General features: G+C 42.1%; 1 protein-coding gene across 2 annotated transcripts in view; it reads left to right on the top strand.

Moving 5' to 3' along the window:
• The window catches only part of NTPCR (nucleoside-triphosphatase, cancer-related), a 28,202-nt gene extending 7,571 nt beyond the window's left edge, over window positions 1–20,631 (top strand). Inside the window, exons 4-5 of one of the 2 annotated variants that reach the window (XM_003824483.4) lie at window positions 11,797–12,006; window positions 20,000–20,631. In XM_003824483.4, the coding sequence (XP_003824531.2) occupies window positions 11,797–12,006; window positions 20,000–20,068 (279 nt within the window). In that variant the 3' untranslated portion in view covers window positions 20,069–20,631. The remainder of the gene's footprint in view (window positions 1–11,796; window positions 12,007–19,999) is intronic. The other variant, XM_057300139.2, reaches the window with a different exon arrangement.

Genomic DNA, 20,631 nt, shown 5'->3' with positions numbered 1-20,631 from the left:
GACCATGTTAAGGAATGTGAGTGTCATTTAATCTATTACAGACTTACTACTTTGATTTGTGAAAATTAAATGATACAGACCTGTCTCAAAAACCAACTATAAACTATCCAGAGGTTTCCATGGCACCAAGAATAAAGTCCGAAGTCCTTCCAGTGGCCTAGAAGGCCCTGTAGCCCTGTGATATCTGGCCTTACTAACCTCTGACCTCATCTTGCCATTCTTCAGCCACACTGGTTCAATCAGACTTCCCACATATGCCAGGCTGAGGCCCTTGGCACTTGCCATTTTTTTTGGTGAGCACGCTGTCTTCATAGATCTTTGCCTCTCTGCTCCTTGACATTCAGAGCTCAGCTGAAGTATGTAGTGGTGGTTGCCCAAAGGCTGCTGAAGATTTTAGCTATAGCCTCTGAGGATATCCTCTAATCTCAGAGGGCTGGTGGTATCTTATGGTCTGTTTCAGCAGGGGGTTGTGCTTCTTGGAACCCACCAAGTTCTCCTTTTCTTCCTATGCCGTGTTTCCTCCTCCCACCTCCTTCTTCCCCAATTCCTTCCTCTTGGAACTTACCCTCAGTTCCTGTGCTGGGGACTCTCGTGGCCACTGTGTTGTGCGGGAGCAGAGAACATGGTACTTTTCTTTTTAGCTGTTTTCCCGTCACATGCATTCCTCTCTACTTAAATGTTCAAAAGTCAAGTGAAATACTTCAAATGAAATTCCAAGTGAAGATTCTGGTTTTAGGAACTGACTGGGTCAATACAAAGAATTTTTTACTTACCCTGCTCAGACAGAGTAGACCAAATCCTGGGAGGAGAGTTTGCACAGGTGTTTAGTGTCTAGATGCAAGATTATATAAGAGATCATATGCTGACCAGATCAGAGCATAAATCTGTTTTTTAATTAAAAAATAAAGAAATACAGACTTCTCCCAACATTTTGTATTCTGATTGCCAAATGCAGACATGTACATTCCATGTAGAAAAAGTTCCTGGCAGGGGATTTGATATGGTTTGGCTCTGTGTCCCCACCCAAATCTCATCTCGAATTGTAATCCCCATGTGTGGAGGGAGGGACCTGAAGGGAGGTGATTGGATCATGGGGGTGGTTTCCCCCATGCTGTTCTCCCAGTAGTGAGGGAGTTCTCATGAGATCCAATGGTTTCAAAAGTGGCAGTTTCCCCTGCACTCTCTCTCTCCCGCCGCCACGTGAAGAATATCCTTGCTTCCCTTCTGCCTTCCACCATGATTGTAAGTTTCCTGAGGCCTCCCCAACAATGCGGAACTGTGAGTCAATTACACCTCTTTTGTTTATAAATTATCCAGTCTCAGGTAGTTATAGCAGTGTGAAAATGGACTAATATAGGATTCTCACCCAGTCAGGGTCATGGATTTCTTTTCTGGAGCAGAAATTTTTCTCCCATCATACATATTTTATGGGAATGAAGAAAGGAGAAGGAACTAGTGTTTTGTCTTTATACTAAAGAAAAAAATGAAAAGAATATTAATTAAAATAATTAGGCAACAAAACTGGGGAGTATAAACACACCATTTTTGATACTGGCAATGAAAACAACCAAGTAAACTGGAAGTGTTAGAAACCCTTTATAAAGGGACACAGTATTAGTTCATAGTGCTGGGATCTATGAAAACACAAATTCCGATAATGAGAAATATCCATTGTGTGTAAGAAATTTCAATATGTATGAGTGAAAGATAGTTTGAGGGTTGTATGTATGTGTGTGTGTGTGTTTTAATACTACAAAAAAATAAGAAAAAAGTACTTCTCTAATTAGGCCAAGCAGGGCTATGCCTATTTGCAGGTGGGGAAGTAAGGATGTGGCTGGGACTGGTTGCAGCGGCTCATGTCTGTAACCCCAGCTCTTTGGGAGTCTGAGGTGAGTGGATAACTTCAGGCCAGGAGTTTGAGACCAGGCTGGCCAATATGGTGAAACCCAGTATCTACTAAAAACAAAAACAAAAATCAGCTGGGTATGGTGGCACACGCCCGTGTCCCAGGTACTCAGGAGGCTGAAGCAGGAGAATCACTTGAACCCAGGAAGCAGAGGTGGCAGTGAGCTAAGATGGTGCCATTGCATTCCAGCCTGGGTGACAGAGCAAGACTCCATCTCAAAAAAAAAAAAAAAAAAAAAGTGGCCGGGAGCTGAAGAGCAGCTCCAGGAGAGGCTCAGGAGGCCCAGGCACAACCCAGGTTCACCTTGCAAAACTGCTCTGGTTATGTTTCTTGTTTATTTTTCTTTTCCTTTTTTTTTTTTTTTTTTTGAGACAGAGTCTTGCTCTGTCAGCTAGGAGGCTAGAGTGCAGTGGCGCCATCTCAGCTCACTGCAACTTCCACCTCCAGGGTTCAAGCGATTCTTGTGCCTCAGCCTCCCGAGTAGCTGGGATTACAGGTGCCTGCCACCGCACCTGGCTAATTTTTGTATTTTTAGTAGAGACGGGGTTTCACCATCATGGTCAGGCTGGTCTCGAACTCCTGACCTCGTGATCCACCCACCTTGGCCTCCCAAAGTGCTGGGATTACAGGCGTGAACCACTGTGCCTAGCCTGGTTACGTTTCTTTAGGCAGGAATGGAGCCTGAGCATCGTGGTCGCTCGTGAGAAATAAAGAAAAATAGAGTGTGTGTGGTAAGTGTTCTAGACTCAGGAAGGTTTTGGAAAGCCTCTAGTAGGGTTGACTGTTAATTTTTTTCATTCCATGAGTTAACTCTTTCCTTATTTGTCAACATTTGTTATTTTCCTGAGTATTCAAGTTCTAGATATTCATGGTTTAAAAAATTATAAAAAATGTAAAATAAAAATAAAAAACACAATGTGAATAACTCATAATCTTATCACTAAGTTAGCCAATGTTAGCTTATTTTGTTTCTGCCCCTTTTGTATACCTGGTTTATTTATTCAGTCATTCAAGATCAGGGAAAATGTTATGTATAGTTTCATAGGCTTGGTGTGTTTCCCTTAATATGATTGAGGGACATGGGAATGGTCTCACAACATGCTAATCTTCAAAGCTGGGAGATTTTAGTGGTTTCATCCTATTTCATGGTATGAGTTTTCATCTTTGATTTAACTATTACTCCCTCAGTGTTGGGCATTCAGGTTCCGTATCACCATTGTAAGTAACCTTGCAACAAAGCACCCTTTATACATGAATCTTTTTCTCTAGCCATGATTGTTTCCCTGGGGAGGGTCTAAAAGGTGAAGTCTGAGATGGTGGGGTGTGAACCTTCAAGGTCTTGATGGTGCTGCGTTGACTTTGTGTCCCACTGCCAGGGTGTGAGTGTGCTTTTCTTGCTGCACTGTGCCAGCCCTGAGTGCTCTACTTATTTTCAACACACTGCTTTGTTTTGATTTGCATTTTTCAGTTACTAATGGGGTTAAATGTTTTTCAGTTGTTCATTAAGTTTTCCTTAATTTTAGTTGTTCATCCATTGCTCTTCCCATTTATTTTCTTTGGGCTTAAATAGATGTTTTATAAAGCAGATAGCCTTTTTATATTATTGATTCTGTTTTTCTCAGTTTAGCACTTCACTTTGGTGATTATTTTCCCTTCAACGTAGAGAAAAGTCTGTCCCTATTCCAAATTTATATAAAATTTTACCTATATATTTCTTTTTCTGCATGCTTTTTTTAAACATTTATGTTTTCAATTATTTTGGATTATGTTGAGTGTAATATGCTATGAGATTCTCAGCTGATTTTCTTCCAGATATTTAGCCAGTTTACTAAAACTGTTAAATAACCCATTTCTAATTAGTTTTTTATGCTTAATTAATTATATTAAAACTATGTGTGCTTGTATGTATAGTGTTTCAGAGTTATCTGTTCTCTTCCATTGATCTGTTTGATCCTTGCATCAGTACCATAGTATTTTAATTACCATGGTAATCGTTTTTATTTTTCTTCTTCAAAAAATGGCCTTGTTCAGAAACTGTAGAAATGGTGGCACTTGTAATAGTAAACTATTATTGAGTGCGAACTACGTGCCAGGCATGAACTCACTTAATCCTCAGAACACTATCACTCTATTCCTATTTTACAGATGAGGAAACTGAGGCATAGAATGGAAAGTTACTTGCCCAGGGACACACTGATTGTGTAAGTGGTAGAGCTGGAGTGAACTATAGAATCAAGACTTTACTATCCATTTAAAAAAATGTCTTATATGGAGTGATTGGGACTATAGTTATTTTGACATAAAGGGTGTCTTAATTTTTCAGATAATCTTAATTCTCCACAGCCCAAAACATGTTTCTCTTTCTCCATTTATTTCTTTAAAATTTTTATTGGTGAAGTTATTCATAGGGCTCTCCTATTTTCTGGTGCTACTGGAATTAGGATTGTTTTTTCTGTTTTCTAATGATCAAGGCTGATAAGATAATGCTGGCCTTTTTCATAATGGCCTTTTTGATAGCTACCCTGAATGCTTTATTAAAATTTGATGCAATGTAAGATGTAACATTTTATTGATTTTCAACATATCTCCTACTCACACAAAATGGAGACAATAGATTATAATGTTTTAAAGAACAAAGGACATCTACTCAAAGCCCTGTTTTCCAGGTGAACAGTGTCATTTTTTACAAAGATCTGTGAAAGGAAGAGTAAGCTAAAATCAGAACACCCAGGGAAAACCAACATAGTTTGAACCTTGTATTTTCCTGTTTTGATTAAAGTAAGTCTTTAAAGTATATTTGTTTTTGAGAGCAGGATCTACTTTTGGTTCTGAAATAGGCTCTGCTTTGGAAAATCTTAGAAACTTCCTTTGAAGGTGAGAGGACTCCTGTCTAGGGAAAAGTATTTTGTTTTTGTTTTTTTAGACTCAACCTGGAAGTGTTCCTTAGGTCACTCTCAGGCCACTTGGCTTTAGAAAGAATGTAGAAAAACCAAGTTCTAGTCAGGATCCATTCTTGAAAGATTGACAAGCTCCTCAGCATTGCTAGAATTTCCGTCATTGCTGTTAGCAAATGTGGCATTTGATTCTTTGTTCTCTCTCAGCTTCTGTTTCTCTACCTCATGTATTACAAGTACGTAATGCAGGATCAGCCAGGGAAATTAAAAGCTATCTGGCGCAAACAGAAAATCAGTTTTTAAACTGTCAGTAAGGACATTCCTGCAGTGAATCAGCATAAGAAAATGAGGTGAAAATTCAGCATGAGGTTGACTCTGCAGTTCATTTTGCAAGATTTGTCATGGCAAATCTTCATAATTTCTATTGAGCAGAGACTGAGACTTTATTATTTCTGATTGTTGGTGAGATTCTGTGGATTTAGATGCTAAGCAGGCTTTTGCCCTGGGTTATGACACCTTCATGTCTTTCTTCTTGCAGTCCACTCTCAAGAAACACAGAAAAGTTGCATGCTCCTTAAGTCACATGTCCCTTAAGCTGGACTGGGGTTGAGTTTGTATAAACTGTTGCCGTTTTTCTTTTTCCCTCTCACTTTGTCCCATTTCCAGCATTTCCTTCTGTCTCGCCTCCCGTGCGTATCAGTCTAAAACCACACTCCATTAGGAGGAAGTTCATACAGGGTGAGTTGGTTGTTTTCTTGAATCTGGTACTGAGAAAGTACATACGTGTGTGTTTTCTTTTTTTGACAATTTTTTTAACTTCATTTGGATAAAATTTTACTCTTAGAGAAAGTTATAAGTGTAAGAATAGTGCAAGAACACCTGTATACTCTCATTATCCAGAGTCACCTATGTTTATCATTTGCCTTGTTTGCTTATTCTCTGTGTGTGTGTGTGTTTGTGTTTGTGTGTGTGTATAAATATATAAGCTGGAAGGGGGTGACTATTTGAGAATACGTTGCAATCATCAAGGTACTTTACTCCTAAATGTTCAGTATATTTTTCCTAAAAATAAGGATATGCTTTTACATAATCAATACAGTTATCAACCTCTGTAAATCTTACATTGAAAAAATACTTTAATCTATCGTTAGTGTTCTAGTTTCATCAGTTGACAATATTCTTTGTAACATTTCTTTTCCTCCAGATGTTACACTTAGTTGTCACATCTCCATAGCGTCCGTTAATTTGGAACATTTCCACAGTCATTCTTTGTCTTCCAGGACATTGACATTTGTAAAGAATATAGTTCCAATTTAAAAGAACATTCCTCTTTTGGAGTTTTTCTGATGTTTCCTCATGACCAAATTCAGCTGGAATACTCCATAAGTCATAAGTGATGATGCATCCTTCTCGAGTATCTCTTCTGGAGGTGTGTGATGTTTAGTGATATTAATTTTGATTATCTGATCAAGGAATTGTCCTATTTCTCCACTGTATAGTTACTATTTTTTTCTTTGACACTAATGAGCAGTGAGTGGGGAGATAGTGTGAGTCCATGCGCATCCTCCTCATCAGATTTCCCCTAGCCAATTCTAATTCTATCTAAACTTTATTAGATCATCTTAAGATAAAAATAATTTTCTCTTGAGGCCTTAATTGGCAAGCAGATTTAACTACTCCCTTTTGAAATTGTTTCTCTAGCAAGGTGAGCAGTAATTAACAAACATAAAATTACTATACATTGAAGCTGAACTAAAAAAAATGCCATAATGGTTAAGCTTTTTTCCACTCTAAGCTGTACTTCTCTCTATTTGTATCCGGTTACCTCCCCATTAGAAAAGCCATCACCATTTTATTATAGGAAAAACAATCAGTTCTTTCTCCTCAGGCAGTTTCTAATGAAAACGGTGTCAGGTATCAGAGATACTAAACATTTACCAAAAGCTTAAATATTGATGAAAATTTTTACTAAGCAAGTGAAATTTTTTTTAATTTGGTTTTTGTAAACACTGGCAGGAAGGTGGACATATCAGGATACCTGGTCATAACTCTTCCACCGTCTGCTCGGGGTGTGCTCCTGGTAGAGGAGAGAAGTCCTTTTACTTTATCATATCTGCCTACTGCAGTGGGCCATTCACTATCCATACTTGATGAAATGATTTTGGTGATATTATTCTCAGACCCAAAATATGAGTTATTTTCGAGTAATTTAGAGCAATATGATTACTCCAAATAAATTGAGGTTTTGTGCCTATGCCTCCGTAGATCCCTAAACACCAGAGTGCTGTTCGTTCTTATTGGAGAGGAAAGCAGTTTCTTCATGGTTAGGTCAGTTTCCTAGATGCTATTCTTTATTTCAGAATCAAAGTGTGGAGGCGTATTGCACACAGGGTGTGGAAGAGAGCTTTGAAGTCAGGTGATCTCTGGTTTGACTCCAGCACTGTCACTGTGCTCTCAGTGAGTTTTGAGTAAATCCCTTAATGCCTAATTTCCTTTCCTCATCTGTGAAACAGATGCTGTTACCTGCTATGTGAAGTTGCTAGGAGGACCGAATGTAATGCTTGTAAAGTGCCTTGGCCCCTGGCTCCTAGGAGGTGCTCAGCAGAGCAATTGCAGTGATTATTTTCTTGAGAAGTTAATTGAGGTGGTGGATGGCAGTACCTTGAGAGGAGCCTCCCATCACAATTTGGTTTGTGTTTGCCAGGGAGCTGGGGTCCGGAGTGGGATAGTAATCTGTCATGGAGTCCCAGGAGCCCAAATGTGCCGGCCAGTCCCAAGTGCTCAGAGCATGAGGAGGACAAGGAGTACTGGGCTCTCCGTCTCACTGGACTGACTGTCAGCCAGGAGGTGTTGTTTCAGTCCCAAGATAGCTTGGAAAACCCCATGGCTACCATTCAAGCGCTCTTCAGTCAGGTGACCATGTGGGTGAGCCCCTGTGAGTCCCGAGAGGCCATTTAGGACATCCAGGAAGAGCCTCAGAGCTAGTCTGTCTGTGTGCCGGGGTGAGGATCTCTGACATGTCTGGGGGAGCAGCTTCTGCCCAGAGTATTCTTGACTGGGGAAGGGCCGGGTTACCAGGCGCCGTCGGGCAGTCTAGACACCTTGTCCTGGCTATGCCCTGGAGACTCACAGTCCATATGCCACCAGACAGCAAAGGGATTATGAGACTTGAAGGCTTGGAATAAACACATATAAAATATGACCGGAGCCCTGCATTTTTAGCTAATAACTTCAGTGGGTGAGGAATTGTGGGCTGGCTCAGAGATGGCTGCTGTTACCACCATTTGCCTTTCTGCTTCCCTAGAACTTGCTGTTGTTTGGGGAAGGGCTGCAGTTTTGCTGCCTAACTTCTGATAGACACTCCTTATTCACTTTCATGACTTTCAATACTTGCTGTCTCAGATGGGTAAGCTCAGGAGCTAGTCTGTGTGTCTGATATTAAAATAAAACAATCCAAACAGTCCTCCTAAAATTAACATTAATACCACTAGAAATATTTATTATGCAAATAATTCAGAAGAAGGCAAAGACCACTTGGATTAGCTTGCTCTCAGTTTGATATTTTGGTTAAATGAAATTATTTTATATTTATATGTTCTTTGTATTTTTAAAAGTACATATAAAAATAAAGGACCCAAAAAAATCACACTATTTTCAGGTCTCTGATATAACTGGTATGAAGATATTTGTTGTTCTAATCTTTCTGGAAAGCAAACTAGGTGAGTGTAACCAAAGTTATAAAATTATTCGTAGCTTCTCTTATCCCTGGCTGGTCAATTTTAGGACTCTATCTAAGGAAATATCTTCTCTCCCGGAACAGGGAAACTAAAAGTGCGCTTCATGGCTGAACATTTATAATCAGCTGAAGTGGAAGCCTGTGAGGGGTGTGGCCAGGAAGGCTAGTGTGTTACATAGGACTGAGGTGTGGCACTAGGAAGCAATGCTGCCTGGGTTGTCCTCTGAGGAGAGGCTGTGAGGGGAGGAAAGGGTGCTCCCCAGTTGGTGTGTACACCCCAGATGGTGTGTACATCGTGATTCTGACCACATGGCTGAGAGCCACCTACAGTTTTTACACACTCCTTACTCCAGCAGCTGTAGGTGGAGTTTCTCTGGGAGCTCATTAGGACTCTCCCCACACCGGGGGTGGGGGAGGGGTTCCTGACCGTCTTCAAACCTGGGCCCCTATTGTTCTAAGTCTGTGTCTCTATCAATTTAGAACAGTGTAAAGGGGGTGAATGTTTGTTTACTTACTTATTTCTTTGTTTCCCTCTAAAGTTGCTTGAATTTATATAGAAATAAAACCATGTTACACGTTATAGTGGTTCTTTTTTTAAGACCTTGAGTGTATGATCTTGTACTATTTAGAAAAGCAAGCTGAGTGTCTACATGCTTCAGAGTGGCTCAGCAGCTGACATCTTTCTCTCAACTGAATATGAATAACTTGCATTTTTAATTAAAAATCACAGATTTATTTTGGAGATTCCTGAAGTTCTTGGATTATAAAATTCCCCAATTCTGGACAGATTGAGGATTTTATGTAAGCTAAGGTTTTAAAATGAGGATTTCCAGTTGGTAGAAAGTAATGTATACATGTGTGTCCAAATTCTTTTGTGCTGAAACTTAAATAAATGTCGATGAGCTTTCACTGGTGAATGTTCTAGAGGATTGCAGGAAGGCTGGTTGTTGAAGAGCCACACACTTTCTACCTGTACATGTGTATTTACACATGGCCACGTGCATTTTACTACCCTCATGTATATAGTCAAATAAATACATGTGCATGTGTACACACATTCTTTCATACCACTTCTTGTCTGATTTGGCACCTTCCAAAACTGTCATTTTGAGGTGCCAGAATAAGTTTTATTTTGGCTTTTAGATGACAGCCTCCAGAGGAATGGCATCCACAATTACTCTTCGTCTCTGGGGGCAGCAAAATGTCCACAGCACTTGGGAACAGTCGGGTCAGTTGGAGTGGCATGCCCCCAGGAAGACAGAAACCTTCTTGTACAGTTGTCTGTTTTTATTATCATAGACAGGTGGTTGATAGCTGTTTTATTTCTCCCAAATATGGCTTTCGTTTTGGAGGAAAAACTTGGAATAAGTAGTGACTTACTTCATAGATGCTCTGCCCTTCTCCCCGACCCCACCAGTGGAGGGTGACATTGCTCCTTGAGCTCCCCACTTCTCAGCTCTGGGACATCGGTGAGTTCCCCAGGAAGGATGCAGATGAGGACAACCATGTACCTGCCGTAAGTGGGGAGACCAGGCGTGTGTACAGATAAACTTAATAGAGAGGCAAAAATGAAGCGTGTCAGAAACACGGAAGTGTGGAGATTGTTCAGACCTCTCTTGGGTGATTACAGTGGACTCCTTATTGATCTTTTAGCTAATAAAATGAATGGAAAAATATTTCATAAGTGTACAATATGCAGTAGGAAAATAGAGTACTGTTTACTTAAAAGTCTGAAAAACACTGCTGTACTGCTTCCGTGCAATCACAACTGGGGTTTAGACACCCACTATCTTATCTTGTCTATTCCAAAATCTAACATTTGTTTCTGACTCCACAGCCAGCAGTCTTTCTAGCACAACTTGTGATCCTCCCTGGATTAGACTCTTTCGGCTGTGGGAGAAGATTCCCACCTCTGTGTGTGCCTTCGAAGGCCTTTAGGATCTGGGCCCGCAGCCCCGTCTGTCACTGGCTGTCCCTGGTTGCCACTGATCCCTACCACCAGCCACACTGTACCATACGCTGCTTTGGCTTTTGGAATTTGAACAAAATCTAGCTTAACTCAGACATGCCCTCTAGGACTATATTGCTGTCATCATTTAAGGAATCAGAACTGTAGTGAAGAATACTTTGTAAATCAGCTTTACATACAGTTTTCAAAATAATCATGTATACAAACATATATAAGGTGTATTTGTCATTCATCATTCATTGAAGTGTTTATTACATGTTCTGTTGTGTCCCTCCCAGGGAAGAATCAACCAAAGTCCTGTCAGCCTTCCCCAGGAAGGCTTTCTATAGAGGACATGTGTGTTATATGTTGCTATGGAACAAGTTATCTCAAAATTTAGCAGCTTAAAACAACAAACACATTATTGTACACAGTATCTGAGGATCAGGAATCCAGGTACAGCTTAGCTGGGGTTCTGAGGTTGCAGTCAAGCTGTTGGCTGGGGCTGTGGTCATCTGCGGCTTGCCTGGGAGGACCCTGCCTCTAAGCTTGCTCATGTGGTTGCTGGCAGGTTCATTTCCTCTTGGCTGTTGGCATGAGGCCTCAGTGCCTCACCATGTGGACCTCACCGTCAGCTGCCTGAGTATCCTCACAGCATAGCACTTCTCTTCCCCCAGAGTGAGTGATTCGAGAGAGGGGATCCAAGACAGAGATCAAGCTTTATATTTATGTACAACCAGAAAATAAGTGGCACCCAAATACCTCAGGCTTAAAAAAAGTGAGACAGCAAGCGTGGGAGCCTTTGTTGATAATAATGGCCTCTTTTTTCCATTTTGAGCCATATGAGATTCCCTACGTGCTGGGGGGGAGATACCTGCTCTAGGCAGATGTTTGTGTATTTCATGATCTGGTCCATAAGCGTTGTTGGAAAAAAGTGAAAATTAAAAGGAAACAAGTCTTGGCTAAAGGGGAAAAAAAAAGTAAGTACAATTGCATCCTTTAGATCTCAGATTCTCTTTCTCATGACTTTATTCCAATTTATGTCCGTTACTTCCTTGAACATCCCACTGGTGACAGGCATAGCTGCCAGCTTCCAAGAGTCCTAATGATTCCCAGCTCCTGGGACTCACCCTTGTGCAGTCCCCTCCCACACAGTACCAGCGGTGGTCTGTGGGATGCTGTCACTTTTTGAAATCCAATAAAAAGGTTTCTGTCTTTTTTACCTCATTGGTGAGTGATTGGGGAGTGGGACCCATGGGCCCTTTGATTAATGTGACTCTGATGTCCCAGTGAAAGTCTTTGTCATTCTCAGGCCGACTGCAGCAGTGACCCAGGGCAAAGAGTGTGCGTCATCGATGAGATTGGGAAGATGGAGCTCTTCAGTCAGCTTTTCATTCAAGCTGTTCGTCAGACGCTGTCTACCCCAGGGACTATAATCCTTGGCACAATCCCAGTTCCTAAAGGAAAGCCACTGGCTCTTGTAGAAGAAATCAGAAACAGAAAGGATGTGAAGGTGTTTAATGTGAGTACAGCCAGTCCTCCATAATCAGTGGAAATGGAGCAGATGATCTAAAATAGCAGATGGCTCTAAAATATATCTTTGGTTTTGAGTTAACATTTTTTCCCTTCCATGCTGAAATGTAGGTGAGTCTAATTTTCTAGAAATGTATAGAACTTAAATTATACCTCTACTTGATGAAAAAACAAACTCGCTTATGGGGGGGCCTCCTGACGGTCCCAGTTGTTCTGGCTGCTTTTTTCTTCCGTCTCCTCACCAGACACTAGGACCTCTCTGGCATCAGAATTGCCTGAGCTAAGGTGCTTGTTCTAAGCTTATCTCTTCTCAGATTGAAAGGCGCCAGGTTGGGATACAGAGGCAAATATTTTTTGTTTTGTTTTAAAGATTTCCCTTTTAAAGCTGACCTACTTGTGCTTGTGGGGAGAAGAGGCTGTGGATGTGTTGGGAGACACAGCTTCCAGGTGCTGAAGAGCAGCACCGTCCAGTTGAACTTCCCAGTAGTGAGGGAAATGTGCTCTCTGCATTGCTCAGAACAGTAGCGACTAGCCACATCTGGCTATTTATGTTTAATAAATTTAATCATATTTAAATTGAATTATTTAATCACATAAATAATCAAATTTAAATTGAATTAAACATTCGGATTCTCAGTCACACTGGCCACATCTGAGGTGCTCTGTGGTCTCGTGTGGCTGCTACATTCACTAGTGCATCTGTAGGGTGTGCTACTCAATGTGAGGCTTGCAGAATGGCAGCATGGGCATCACCTGGGAGTGGGCCTTGCCCTGGTCCAAGGAGTCAAACTCTGGGGGATGGCCCCATGGTCTGTTTTGGCAAGTTCTCACGTGGTTTTTAGGTCCCCCGCACTTTGAGAAGCACTGCTATAGACCACATGTGAGAGATGAGGGGCTAGGGCTTGTTGACCAGTGGCAGCGTCTGAGCCAGTCGTAAGGGACTCATGGCATTGCTGGCACTTTGTCTAAATTCTTGCCTTTCTTTCCCTGTTGTCCCTCTGTTTTCCTCTCAGTCAGATATTGCCTCTCCCCAACCCCTGCCCTTAGTTTCTTTGAGTCAGTGGTAGCTGTGCTCTTGGCTGAGCTCTGCTCACACACCTCACTCCCCACCCCCAGTTTAAAAGCTCCCTGGCCCTGCAAGTGCCAAGTGAACAAGTCAGGCAGGCAGGGCCACTCCTATCAGGGGGAGTGGAGAGTGAGTACCCGTGAGCACCTTCCTCATGATCATTTTAATCACTGAGTAAAATGTCACCTTGGCCCACTGGCAGTATCCACATGTTGCCACCAAAGAATCCTGGAGTGTGGTGGTAAACAGCCATTAGGGTTAGACCAGCCAGACTTGGAAAAATGTGTGCGCTTCTTTATTGATTTATTTATTCATTCATTTGGTCAATAGTGATTGAGCACCTACTGTATGCTAGGTGTCATTCTAAGTCTTGGGATACTGTGGTGAACGAGACTGACCAAGGCCCTGCTTTCATGGAGCTTACATTCTAATGGAGGAGCTGAATACCAAAAATGTGAACAGATAAGTTAAGCAATTTCAGATACTGATAAAGGCAAAAATAAAGAAACCAGGCAATGTGGTAGTTGGGGGCAGGAGTAGCAAGGGCGATCAGGGAAGGTCTCTTCAAGGAGGTGACATTTGAGAGCCCTGAAAAGTCTGTGGGGTTCTTCAGAGTTTCATGTCGTCTTCTCTTATTTTACATTTTTGGTTGTGATTATAGAGTTTCCATGGAAATCAAGGCAATGAATAGTGAAAGATCATGAAAGAAAATTAGTTTTGAGGTCAGATAGCTTCTAGGCTGGAAGACCGGGAAATTGCTAGTGTTAGACTCCAGGGATTGGCTAGTTCCACAAACTAATCTAATCTAACAGTCCTAAGGAAGGATTGAAAGGAGCTGACTGTGATGCCCAGAAACAGACTTTGTGTCTTAGGATCATACCACATTTCTTCCGCTCTCTGAGACTCAAAATTATTCTCCAGGCAAGATAATCATTGCTTCTAATGATCTGTAAATAAAACAATTAGCTTTGAGTTAATTAAGTAAGAGATAGGGGCTGACATACCCTGTTTTTTTTTTGTTGTTGTTGCTTTGGGGTTTGTGTGGTCCTTCTGTTTCAGTTTTATTTTATTTTTTATTTAACTTATTTTTTTGAGGGGGAGGGACAGAGTCTTGCTCTGTTGCCCAGAGTAATCTGTGCTGGGATTACAGGTGTGAGCCACTGTGCCCGGCCTTTTCCAGTTTTATAAATCAAGAACCTCATTTTCTTTTTTTCTGAGACAAGGTTAGTCTCTGTGGCCCATGCTGGAGTGCAGTGGCATGCTCTTGGCTCACTGCATCCTCTGCCTCCTAGGCTGAAGCCATCCTCCACCTCAGCCTCCCAAAAAGCTGGGACTACAGGCATGTGCCACCACACCTGACTCATTTGTGCATTTTTTGTAGAGATGGGGTTTCACCATGTTGCCCGGGGTTGATCTCGAATTGATGAACTGAAACAATCTGCCTGCCTCAGCCTCTCAAAGTGTTGGAATTATAGGCATGAGCCACTGTGCCTGGCCAAGAACCTCATTTTCTTTATCTGCAAACTTAGGTGTTGGATTAGATATATTTTTGGGTTCTTTCCATTGCTCACATGCAATAAAGTATCCGAATCCATTTTTGAGAGTGCCCTTCACATTCAGTACTTAGTCCATCGTTTAGGCACCTGTGAGGCATGATCTCTGCCCTCAAGAAAAACAGACCATGGGGCAATCAAAATCTAGGGGCAGGGAAGGGAGAGATCTATGTGAGCAGTGGTAGTGGGGAGAGGTGTCCAAAGGAAGGGGTTCTTGAGTTGGCTCTTGAAGGAGGAAATGAGAAAAAGAAGGGAGAACATTCCAGGTAAGAAAATGAGCTATGAAAAGGGGTCAGAGTCAGCGTCCCCTTGCTACCAGCTGAACATGCATAGTGTGAAGATGAGACTCAGCCCGTGATATGGGGGAAATGTACCACACGAATTAGTAATATTATCTAGACTTATTCTTCACAATGTTGGGTGAACAGAGTACTTTCCAATGAATATGCATAGTGTGAAGATGAGACTGAGCTCATGATATGGGGGAAATATACCACACAAATTAGTAATATTATCTTGACTTATTCTTCATAACGTTGGGTGAACAGAGTACTTTCCAAAAACACCCGAGAACTCTTCCAGTTTTAGACAAGATAGAGTAGACACACTTGTGTTTATTTTTCCTGCTAAGGATGTTATTTATAATACAAGCATAAGAAGACCTGAAAAGTGAAGAGAAAAAGACAGACTGGCTAGGAACCTAAGGACCTAAGGAACAACACAACAGACACAACTGAAAATCATTTGTCATGCCAAGAATCAGGAATACCTAAACCTGAGTGAGGAAAGGCCATCAGCAGATCTCAACAGCAAGGTGACTCAGATAGTGGAATTACAGGGCAAGGATTTGAAAACAGCTATCATAAAAATGCTTCATAAAATGACAGATACACATGAAACAAATGAAAAATAGTCTCAGCAAGAACTGGAAAGTTTCAGCAAAAACCTAGAAGATAGAAGAATCAAATGAAAATTTTAGAACTATACAATAGCCAAATAAAAAAGTCACTGAATGGGCTCATCAGCAGAATAGAGATGACAGGAGAAAGAATCAGTGAACTTGAAGGTAGAACAATAGAAATCACCTGACAAAGAGCAGACTTAAAAGAAAAAGTAATGAACAAAATGAACAGAGTTTCTGGGACCTGTGGGACTATAACAAAAGATGTGACATTCACATCATTGTAGTACCAGGAGATGAGTGTGGGGTTGAAAAAGTGTTTGAAGAAGTAATGGCTGCATTTTTGTCATATTTGGCAAAAGACATAAACCTACATTTTCAGTGAACCCCAAGAGGATAAACTCAAAGTCATGCCAAGACATACCATAGTCAAACTTATGAAAATTAAAGTCTTGAAAGCAGTGAAAGGAAAGCAGCACCTTACCTATAGGGTAAAAACAATATGAGTGACAGCAGATTTCTCAGGAGAAACCATGAAGGCCAGAAGGAGGTGGTACATTTTCCAAGTGTTGAAACAACTGTCGACTCATAATTCTATAAGACATTCACAGATGAAGGAAAACTAAGAGAATTTGTCATAATAGAACTGCTCTAAAAGAATGGCCAAAGGAAGTTCTCTTATCAGAAAGGAAATGGTAAAAGGAGACCTGGAACATCAGGAAGGAAGAAAGAACAATGGGAAGAGTAAAACTCTGAGTGAGTGTAGTGGGCTTTTCTTCCTCTGTTGACTTTTGAAGAATTATGTTTGACAGTTGAGGCAAAACGATAACATTCTCTGATGTGTTAAAAAAAAATAGCTGAAAAAAGAAAAGAAAGAACAGTACCTGAGAAGGAAAATAAAATCTCACTGATACAATCTTTGGCACCTCCTATTACCTAGTAAAGCATCAGTAGAAGAAATTGGTGATGGAGTATTTTTATTCATCTATTTGGTAAATATTGAGCATGCACTGTATGTCAGGTACTGTTCTATCCACTGGAGTTTTAGCAGTGAACAATAGAGAGGGAGAACCAGACATCATTTTATCAGTAACCCAGTCCTGCCATAACTCACTCCCTCCCACTATAATGGCATTAATCCATTCATGAGGGCTGCCCCCATGACCTAATCACCTCTTAAAGGTCCCACCTCTATTTGCATGGGGGTTAAGTTTCCAACACATGAAATGTGGGGGACACAGTCAAGTCATAGCAGGTGACTTATGGGTTCTTCAATAATTTGTTTTTCAGAACTCTAAGAGGTTATTACCATTGTATCCCATTGAGTTTTATCCCATTGTATCCCAATGAGTGTGTCATTGATTGATTTTGCTGCCTTCTAGTTAATGTCATAACATTGAAAATGTTATCAACAACTTTAGTTCTTTTTCAAGCTGGCAGCTTCATAGTATGACTAAGCCTCTTGTTTAGACCTTGGGGTGCACATGTTCTTGGCAGCAGTGAGTGGGTATTATCTGATCTTCCAGGCTGCTTGCATGCTACCTCACTGCCTTCTAACTTGTTTAATATGATCAGTGTCTGTATGCCCTGCTCAGTCTCCCCTTCCCGCTTCTTGATTGTTTAAATAAGAAGTTGAGGTGGTGATATCACAAATTTGTCTTCTCATCTGGTTGGCCTAGGTACCGCGAGAGACAGTACTTGACTCATCTGCTGGGCACAGATGCAGTACCAGATACTGGGTCCTGCTTATGTTCTGACTTTAACAACCCCAGACCTGAAAACATGGATGGAGCAGGCAGGGGAAGAAATGCCTCTTAGTATACAACTATGTGCAAGAAAGCAAAACAAAACCACATGCATTTCCTTGAAACTGTGGGAAGGGCCCCCAACATTCCTAATAAGCAAGGGATTGGATCTGGAGGTCACAGGATGAATGAGATGTGGCCTCTGACCCCATAGTGCTCACAGTCTTATCTTCACTGTGCCCAGGATAAATTCTTACCAAGGGCCCCCCTACAGCCACTGGGCAGGTGCAAGGGTTCAGGTTCACTCAGCTTCCTTTCTTTCTCTTAAGGCTCCAGTGCAGAAAAAAAGAATGGTTGGGATTACTTTCTTCTTTCTGCAGTCTTCTTTATTTCCTTTTCCTGCTCCCAGCTCCCAGTTCCCTCTTCTAATTAGCTTCTCAGGAAAGGCTTTCTGCAACCAAAATTCTGGCTGTTGAATAAAAAGTAGACTAGAATTTCACATAAGGCAAAGACTCCTGAGGTTGGCAGATGCTGTGATCCTTGTTCTTGCATTTGGGAGTGTGCCTTTCTCAACAGGGAATATCATAAGTGAATACTGCAGAGAGTTGCACATCAACATTTTATTGCATAATTTTCAGAAATAATCTTAGGGAAATCAAAGGGATTATCAAAATATTAATATTGGAGTGTTTGCATTCTGCTCATTAATTTTCAAATTAATTTTTAATTTGTAATTGATATAATAATTGTACATATTTATGGGGTACAGTGTGATGTTTCAGTGCATATATACATTGTATAATGATCAAATCAGGGCAATTTCCATATCTGTCACTTTAAATTATCATTTTTGTGGTGATGACATTCAAAATCTTCTCTTCTAGCTATCTTGAAATATACACTACCTTGTTATTTACTCTGTAGTCACCGTACTGTGTCATAGAAGACCAGAGCAAATTCTCCAGCTGTGTGTCACAGTCCACTCTCACAGAGCCTGGCTGGAGGCAGAAGCTACTGCAATCACTGCTGAACTCAGAGTGGAAGAAAAGGGCCCCCGTCGTGCCCACCTCTGTGCTGCCTCCTTTCTACCTCAGGTGGATTCCTTGAATGCAAACAACAGGAATGGACTTTGGCTAACTTAAGTGAAAACAGCATCAAAAAGCCTTATAGGCTTTGGAGCTGTCCCATGAAGCCAAAGCAAAAGCTGACTGTCCTCATTTCAAGTGGAGCCAGAGCCACCCAGGATTGACGCAGCCAGGACCAGTAGAAATGGGATCCCAGGATTGACGCAGCCAGGACCGGTAGAAATGGGATCACAGGATTGACGCAGCCAGGACCGGTAGAAATGGGATCAGCTTCTGGCACTTGCTGCGTGAGCTCACTCCTCTTGGGGTGCAGATCTCAGTCCCTCCTCTTGGGGTACAGATCTCAGAGAAGTTGCCAGGGCCTGGCTTGCCCACTTGTTGGCTGGGGGCAAGTTTCCTAGACCGTACAGTCTCCCAAAGACAACCAGAGCACTCTTCCAAGAAGGGTGAGCAGGTGCCAGGAACCAGAATTGACGAGGTCCGCTCTGCATCTCCTCTTCGGACATGTATTGGCACCTATTGTATGCCAGGCCCCCTCTTCAGATACAACCACCCTGAACCTCAGAAGGCTTCCACATGCACTCCCTGCTCTTACCGGGAACCTTGGCTCAGCCCCTCTTCCATGGTTCACCTGTCGAAATTACATCCAGGCTTAAGCACCCCTGGAAGCCTTTCCTGCCCCTGACCCCACACATGCCCCTGTTCCTGCCTGCCCCCCCAACTCCTTCATTGTCCTTGTTCATGCCTGTCCTGTCCTGGTCTGCGAGCTCCATGAGGTCAGGGTCCTTACCTGTGGTGCTTCTCTATCCGCATCTCTGTGCCTGGCTCCTGTTTGCCCTTCCACCCCATCAGCGTGTGTTGAGTGGATGGATATTATATGGGCCAAGTAGGAAGGCACCGTGATGGGAGCAGAGATGGCCCTTCCTTTACCCTAGGGCACTCGGGATGGTGTGGTAGTGAAAGAAAAATAAACAGATCATCGGGTAAAGCTCTGGTGAACTCTTTGTTGCTTTTGTTTGATTTTGTAATGGTGTAAGTGTTGGAGAACACACTGCAGTCAGGAGGCCTGAGTAACAGTCTGTACGGAGGCACCCTCACGTCTCTGGCTCTCCCACTTCTCCATCTTTCAAATGAGCACTTGATGTTTGTGGAGAGGCGAGTAGATGACTGAGCATCCCACAATTCTGGGCGCTTCACTGCTGCTCTGCTGGGTGCCCTCCTGGGCCCCGCTGGCTCCCAGGCTCTCCTCCTCGCTTCACTCCAACAGTTGAGTTCCTTCCATTCAGGACAGGTCGTGCTCAGGGGTCCTGCCTGGTCCTGTGTGCCCATCATCCGTCCCGGTGTGCCTCGTTGGACTCACTTCACAGCTCTCCCCATGGTTGGCTGAAATCTGTCTGGGCTCCAAACCCACTTTGACTTTTTCAGCTGTCACTTGGCAGAAACTGATGCTGGGACTGGGTGATACCTGTCCTGTTTCTGAGTGCTCCTGAAGAGCTGGGCCTCCTGCCTGGGTAACAAAACATACCTCACCCTCTCCCAGCCTTCCAGGCTTTTCTTTTAGAGAGCTACCTAGCACAAGATTGAAGAAGAGGAAAGGAGCTCTGAAGCCTGTTCTCTCACTTCTTCCCACAGGTCACCAAGGAAAACAGAAACCACCTTCTGCCAGATATCGTGACGTGCGTGCAGAGCAGCAGGAAGTGAAGACACATGCATTCCGTGAAGGAGTGCCCAGTTCAAGAGGAGCCTGATGGAGCCCTGCCTGTCGAGGCTGTATGCCTATGGGGTTATGGAACCTTGTGGGCTTTTCTAGAGAAAACTCAACAGCTGTTTCCCATAAAATGTTTAAAAGATCAAATTAGCCTTAATGCTGGATTGTCTGTACAAGATTAACTATCCATTGTGGCTTATCTATGCTTAAAGATTTCTTGTTTATTTCCTCTTGCAGTCATGCACATGATTTGGGTAAACTGTGAGATGAGAAATGGTTTTCAGAGTATTAGATGGAATTCACCCCCGTTGAAGTTTATAAATGTGTTCAGGGGAAGGGGGAGGAAAGAGTTCACTGCCTAATCAGTTTTGCATGTCATGAAAATTAAATTCCTCTCCAGGTGCAGCTTCAGCCTCATGCAACTTAAAGTGATAACAGTTATTTGATTTTTTAAAAAATATTATTCCAAAAGAAAACCATTTTAGGTCATCTCCCCCAACTCTGTTTGCTTACTGCTTAATAAATATAAAAATAAATCTGATGGTTACAGACAGGA

This window comes from Pan paniscus, chromosome 1 (assembly GCF_029289425.2).
Source record: "Pan paniscus chromosome 1, NHGRI_mPanPan1-v2.0_pri, whole genome shotgun sequence".
In the NCBI taxonomy this organism is placed as follows: domain Eukaryota; kingdom Metazoa; phylum Chordata; class Mammalia; order Primates; family Hominidae; genus Pan; species Pan paniscus.
The sequence above is the reverse complement of the archived record's forward strand: the minus strand, read 5'-3'. Positions and strand labels throughout refer to the sequence as shown.